The sequence below is a fragment of the Mandrillus leucophaeus genome, unplaced genomic scaffold, assembly GCF_000951045.1.
Source record: "Mandrillus leucophaeus isolate KB7577 unplaced genomic scaffold, Mleu.le_1.0 Scaffold820, whole genome shotgun sequence".
NCBI classification, from domain to species: domain Eukaryota; kingdom Metazoa; phylum Chordata; class Mammalia; order Primates; family Cercopithecidae; genus Mandrillus; species Mandrillus leucophaeus.
The window spans coordinates 323,154-330,530 of NW_012108920.1; the positions used below are offsets into that span (position 1 = coordinate 323,154).

Sequence of the window (7,377 nt, forward strand, 5' to 3'; positions counted from 1 at the left end):
AGCTGGGATTACAGGCATGCACCACCACGCCTGGCTAATTTTTTGTATTTTTGGTAGAGACAGGGTTTCTCCATGTTGGTCAGGCTGGTCTCGAACTCCTGAACTCAGATGATCTGCCCACCTCAGCCTCCCAAAGTGCTGGGATTACAGGCATGAGCCACTGTGCCCAACTGCCAGAGGCCTGATTCCCTAGAATCTGATGGGGTCTTCTAGACACCAATCTCTACCTGGGCTCTTGTTGAAGAAGCCAATCAGCTCGTTGGTTGGAGCTCACGTCATATAAAACATGGCCGCCTTCCAAGCCCTGTGTGTGGACAATGAGATAGGGACAAGTAGGCATATCACGTTCTGATACCTGGGCCCACGTCTGTCCTCAGGCCCCCAGGATATACTTTTATGGGGAGTTTTCCTCCCTTCCCACAATATGGTCACTCATAATTTTACACCCAACAGTCAAACAGAAGTGGAAGCTATAGGGTTTCATGAAAATAATAGGCTAGGCTGTGGGGCTGAGTAAAAGGTGCTGGACTGCGGTAGGTCTTACTCCAAGATGGCCAAATGGAAGGGCTTTTAGCTTTCTTTGTTTTTGTTTTATATCTTGAGACAAAATGTTCAATTTCTACACTTTAGAATAAAAAGAGCTATACTTCATGTTTCATATTTTTTGTATACTTCCTTCCATACTCTTTTGAACAATGCAATCATATTTTCATTATAAGGTATAATTCACATACCATAATGTCCACACTTTCAAAGTATACTTTAAAATTCAATTGGTTTAAAGTCAATTCAGTGGTTTTTAGTATATTAACCAAGTTTTGTCACCATCACAATGATCTAATTCTAGATCATTTTCATCACCCCAAAGAGAAACTCTGTACCCATTAAACAGTCACTCCCCATTTCCCTCTTCTCCTAGCCCCTGGTAACCATTCATCTACTTTCTACCTCTGTGGACAGGAAGTATTTGCCTCTTCTGGACATTTCACTCAAATGGAATAATGAAATATGTCGCCTGTTATGACTGGCTTCTTTCATTTAGCATTATGTTGTCAAGATTCATCCATGTTGTAGCATATCACAGTACTTCATCCCTTCTTATGGCTGAATTATATTCTATTTTATGTATACACCACATTGTGTTTATCCATTCACCAGCTGATGGACTTTTGCATTGATTCTATGTTTCAGCTATTGTGAATATTGCTGTGATGAACGTTCATGTGCAAGTTTTTGTCTGGACATATGTCTTCAGTCTTCTTGGTATATACCTAGGAAGGGAGTTGCTGGATAATATAACTCTATGTTGCCCGGGCGCAGTGGCGCACGCTTGTAATCCCAGCACTTTGGGAGGCTGAGCTGGGTGGATCACCTGAGGTCAGGAGTTCGAGACCAGCCTGGCCAACATTGTGAAACCCCGTCTCTACTAAAAATGCAAAAGCTAGCTGGGCATGGTGGTGCCTGCCTGTAATCCCAGCTACTCAGGAGGCTGAGGCAGGAGAATTGCTTGAATCCAGGAGACGGAGGTTGCAGTGAGCCGAGATGGCACCACTGCACTTTAGCCTGGGCGACAGAGCAAGAATCTGTCTCAAAAAAAAAAAAAAAAAGAAACAAACCAAAAAACCAAACAAACTCATATATATATATATAATATAATATATACATAATATATTATATATACATAATATATTATATATACATTATAATATATATGTTTAACTTTTGGAGGAACTGCAAGCTGTTTTCCCAAGTGGCTATACATTTTACATTCTCAGCAGCAGCAGCACACGAGGGTTCCAATTTCTTCACACATCCTCAACAATACTTTTAATCTGTCTTTTCTATTATACCCCTCGTAGAGTGTGTGAAGTGGTATCTCATTGTAGCTTGATTGGCAATGTCTTGATTATAGTAGCTTTGAAGTGAGTTTTGAAATTGGGAAGCATGAGTCCTACAACTTTATCTTTTTCAAAACTATTTTGGAGATTCTGAGTCACTTTAATTTCCACATGAATATTAGGGCCAATTTGTCAGTTTGTACAAACAAGCCAAATGGAATTTTAATGCAGATTGTGTTGAATTTGACATCTTAACATTACTATGCCTTCCAATCATGAACATGGGATGTCCTCCCATTTATTAAGGTCTTCTTTAAGTTTCCCCCCAACTTTTAAATTATGAAAACATTTAAAATCCAGAAAATGAAAGGACTAGTACAACAGCACTAATATATGCAACCCCAGTTTCAACTTACTGTTTTTTGAACGTAAGATACCAACATCATGACACCCCACCTAAGGACTTTTTAGCAAAACATTCTAATTTTTTACTTCTCTACTGGGATTATTGTTTGTCTTCCTCCACAATAACGTGAACACTAAAGGTAGAAATTTTTGCCTATTTTGTTCACTACTGATTCCTCTGCACCAAAAACACTGCCTGGTGGTGGGTACTTTTTTAGTTTTAGGAAGGAGAAGACAAGATACAGGTCCTGACTCTGGTTCTGCCTCTCATTCATATGCTGCTCTGAAGATCCCTTCCCCTTGAAGAACTTGTTTTCTCATCTACAAAATGGGGATAATACTAGTACTCATCAGGGTGGTTGTGAGGATTAAACAGGGTACGAGATGTAAAATTGCATGCTGTCAGATCGTTTTGTGTTCCCATCTAGCTCCATGAGGGAGAGGATTTGCTCTGGTCCGTCCCTCTGGGCTCTGGGCTTCTAATGGGCAGACAGCTTCCTCCATGAGGTTTGGAACTGCAGAGCTTGGCACAGTCCCTCAAGACAAGCTTTTTGACTTGAACTGCTGATGGTCTTCCATGCACAATTCAACAGAAACCCAGCAGCATACACTTCCTTGTATGCACTTGCCCCTCTTTTTACATTTATTACACATTCATTGCTACCTAATAATCCCTTATACTTATGTTTTACTTTATCCAATCATTCAACAGTTTTCAACAGAACTACCAAGAGGAGAGATTTTTCAACTTCATTAGACCCTGAGATTCTATTTTTAACATTTCTTCCACGGATTGTTGAATGTTTCCAACAATTGACCTACCTTCCCTTGGCCTTATCTGCATTCCAGATTTGGTTGTATGTCCATCTCTATCTTGCCAGACTTGCCTCACAGACCCAGCTTGAACACAAGATGGGTGCTTGCTGAAGAGCAGGACTCACTCTGTTGAACCTGCATGTTTTCTCAGGTCAGATTGCTTGGTGGTGTTCCTTTAATTTCTTTCAACAGCACATTATAGTTTGCTGTGTTTAAGTGTTGCTTTTCTTTGGTTAAACTTATTCTAAGTATTTTATTCTTTTTGATGCTATTGTAAATGGAAATGTTGTTTTAATTTTTTGATCCTTTATTGCAAATGTGTACTATGGATTTTTGTGCATTAATCTTGTATCCTGCAACCTTGCTGAACTTGCTTATTAGCTCTAATGGTTTTTAAGCGAGTTCCTATAATGTCATCTGTGACTAAAGATAGTTTTACTTCTTTCTTTCTGATCTGGATGCTTTTTCTTTTTCTTTTTTTTTTTTTTTTTTTTGCCTAATTGCCCTAATAAGTAGAGGTGGTGTGAATGAACATTCTTGTCCTGTTCCTGATCTTAGAGGGGAAATATTCGATCTTTTACAATGAATGAGGTATGGTGTTAGTTATAGGTTTTTCATAGATGCTCTTTATCAGGTTGAGGAAGTTCCTTTCTAGTCTTCATCTGCTGAGTAATTTTATCGTAAAAGGATGTTAGATTTTGTCAAATGCCTTCTCTGCATTAGGATGATCATGTGACTTTCTATTAGCACGGTATGCTACATTGATTGATTTTTGTATATTGAACCACATTTATACTCCTGGGATAAATCCTACCTGGTCAAGGTGTATAATCCTTTTAATATGCTGCTGAATTTGATTTGCTAATATTTTGCTGAGGATTTTTACATCTATATTTATAAGGATATTGCTTTGTAACTTTATTTTCTTATAATGTCTTTTTCTGTCTTTGGTATCAGAGTAATTCTGGCTTCATAGAACGAGTTGAAAAATATTTCTTCCTGTTCTATTTTTTGGAAGAGTTTGTGAAGGCTTTGTATTAGTTCTTCAAGCTTTTGGTTGAATTCGCCAGTGAAGCCATCTGGTCCTGGGCTTTTCTTTGTGGAATTTTTAAAAATTAATATTTTAATCTTTTTATTTGTTACAGTTCTATTCAAATTGTATCTTTCTTCCTAAGTCAGTTTCGGTAGATTTTATGTTTCTAAAATTTTCTCATTTCATCAAGGTTATCTCATTTGTTCACATACAATTACTCATAGTATTTCTTTATAAACCTTTGTACTTCTCTAATACCAGTAGTGATGTGTACATTTTCTTTCTTTCTGGTGTCTGGTTTTTGTTTTTTTTTTTTCATTTTTTGCGATTAGGTTTTCCTGTGTTACCCAGGCTGGAGTACAGTGGTGCAGTCATAGCTCAATGTAACTTTGAACTCCTGGCTAAAGTGATCCTCCCACCTCAGTCACCGAATTAGCTAGGACTACAGGCATGCACCAACACACTCAGCTAATTTTTCTTTCTTTCTTATTTATTTATTTATTTTTGAGACGGAGTCTCGCTCTTGTCACCCAGGGTGGAGTGCAGTGGTGTGATCTCGGCTCACTGCAACCTCTGATTCTCGAGTTCAAGCGATTCTCCTGCCTCAGCCTCCCGAGTAGCAGGGATTACAGGTGCCCGCCACCATGCCCAGTTCATTTTTTATTTTTAGTAGAGACAGGGGTTTCACCATGTTGGCCAGGCTGGTCTCAAACTCCTGACATCAGGTGATTCGCCCGCCTCACCCTCCCAAAATGCCGGAATTACAGGCATGAACCACTGGGCCTTGCCTCCCAGCTAATTAAAAAAAATAACTCTTTTTGTAGAAACAAGTCTCACTATATTGCTCAGACTGGTCTCAATCTCCTGGCCTCAAGTGATCCTGCTCCCAAAGTGATCAGCCTTCCAAAGTGCTGGGATTACAGGTGTGAGCCATTGTACCCATCTTCCATTTTCTTGGTGAATAATTTGAGTCTTATTTTTTCACTTGGCTGTTCTAACTAAAGGCTTGCCAATTTTTGTTGATCTTTTCAGAGATCCAATTTTTGGTTTCATTGATTTTCTCTATTGTTTTTCTATTTTCTATTTCATTTATCTCCATTCTAATCTTTATTATTTCCTGTCTTCTACTGGTGTTGGGTTTAGGTTGCTCTTATTTTTCTAGTTCCTTAAAGCATAAAATTAAGTTATTGATTCAAGATCGTTCTTAACTCGTGTTTACAGCTATAAATTTTCCTCTTAGCACTGCTTGTGCTGCATCCTATAAATTTGGGCATGTTGTGTTTTCATTTTTATACATTCAAGATACTTTTTAATTTCCCTTGTGATTTCATTTTTGACCCACTGGTTGTTTAAGAGTGTGCTGTTTAATTTCTATGTGCTTGTGAATTTTCCAGTTTTCCTTCTGTTCTTGATTTTTAACTTTATTCCACTGTGTCCAGAGACCATACTTTGCATGATTTCAATCTTCTTAAATTTGAGACTTAGGACCAATTATATGCTCTATACTGGAGAATATTCCACGTGCTCTTCAGAAGAATGCTTATTCTGCTCCTGGCAGGTGGAATGTTCTGTTCATGTCTAGTGTGTGCAATTGGTTTATAGTGCTTTTCAAGTCCTCTATTTCCTTGATGGTCTTCTGTAGTTTTTCTATCCATTACTGAAAGTGGGGGCCAGGCACAGTGGCTCACACCCCTAATCCCAACACTTTGGGAGGCTGAGGCGGGCAATTTGCCTGAGCTCAGGAGTTCGAGAAAAATACAAAAAAAAAAATTAGTTGGGTGTGGTGGTGTGTGCCTGTAATCCCAGCTACTCGTGAGGCAAGAGGATCACTTGAATCTGGGAGGCGGAGATTGCAGTGAGCCCAGATTGTGCCACTGCACTCCAGCCTGAGTGACAGAGTGAGACTTCATCTCAAAAAAAAAAAAAAAAAAGAAAGTGGAGTATTGAAGTCACCAACTATTATTACTGACAATGTAGCCACATTTAACCCTTTACTTTTAAAATTCTTTTTGGAAACTGGAAGGATCTGTAACCACCACCCACTCCCACATCAGACCCTGTGCATACGCCAGCTATCTGTTGCTCAGCAGCTGTGATGGTTGTTCCAGCTCTTTATTAGGCAAAGAAGAGGTATCTTTTTTAGCATTTCCTTTAAGGAAGGTGGCTCAGATTGTTGAGCCAGCCAGGCCCTGCAGGATGGCTACAATTAGGATCACAAGTACTTCTCCCGAAATTCACAGATTCTCTGCGTGACCATTGGATCCAATGTTGAAAAGTCCCAGTTGGCCAACTGCATTAGTCGATCGTGGGCCTCCTTAAAGAGGCCAGAGCCAATATTCAGCTCCACCCGCATGCGCCACTCGGCTAGCTTGGAGCTGTTGAGGAAGACATTATAGTTGGCAGCCATGGGCTGTGGATAGACAAAGAGGAAGATGTGGTGAGCCTGGGGACCAGCCCCACCTGGGTCCTCTCCCACAGCCTCAGGCCCCCGCCTCCAACATCTGCCTCTGCAAAGAAATAGGCTGCTGACCCCCAAGGCCTGAGCAAGGGGGTCGCAGACTATGTAATAGATGTACATGGGGATGGAGGATCCAGAATCCCCCAGGGTCTCTGGTCACTGCTCTTCTTGCTCTAAGCCTTCTGGACCATGCTGAGAGGGCTCCCGGCCCAGGCAGCTCCCACTTCTCCAGCCTGCGACCTCACATGAATTCTGCCTTCTTCCAAGGAAACCCCTTATCCCAGGGGTGTATATGTGGATGAGGGAGAGAACTCAGGTTTTTTTCCCCATGTTTAACCTCCCACCGTGATCAGGCTCAGGGGCTAGAATGGGAGACCTGGCAAGCAGTCTACCCTGGAGTTTGGCTGGCTCACTAAGACAGTCTACCCTGCAGTTTGGCTGGTTCACTAAGACAGTCTACCCTGCAGTTTGGCTGGTTCACTAAGACAGTCTACCCTGCAGTTTGGCTGGTTCACTAAGACAGTCTACCCTGGACTTTGGCTTTGCACCCAAGGTCTTTGGGAAGCCCAAGAAGGGGTGGGTGGTGGGTGACATGTAAGGGGTGGGGGCGAAGCATATGTCTGAGCCCTCGGGGCAGGCCAGAATGATTTTTCCTGGTGCTGGTCTGCACTGCAAACAGACCAAAGAGACTAATTTTCACATGAACCAGAGATCTCTGAGATGAGAAAAGGAACACTGCATTTCCTGGCCAAGCCACCAGGATCCCAGGTGCCTCCTCCTGGGCATAGCTCTGGCTGATATGAAAATTAGTCTCTTTGGTCAGTGTG

The 7,377-nt window shown here is 41.1% G+C and overlaps 1 protein-coding gene across 1 annotated transcript in view; it reads right to left on the reverse strand.

Annotated features, from left to right (window-relative positions):
- Window positions 1-6,304: 6,304 nt before the first annotated feature.
- Window positions 6,305-7,377, reverse strand: part of LOC105530435 (glutathione S-transferase theta-4-like) — a 6,299-nt gene continuing 5,226 nt past the window's right edge. The window contains exon 4 of the mRNA XM_011967995.1: window positions 6,305-6,502. Within this exon, the coding sequence (XP_011823385.1) occupies window positions 6,305-6,502 (198 nt within the window). The remainder of the gene's footprint in view (window positions 6,503-7,377) is intronic.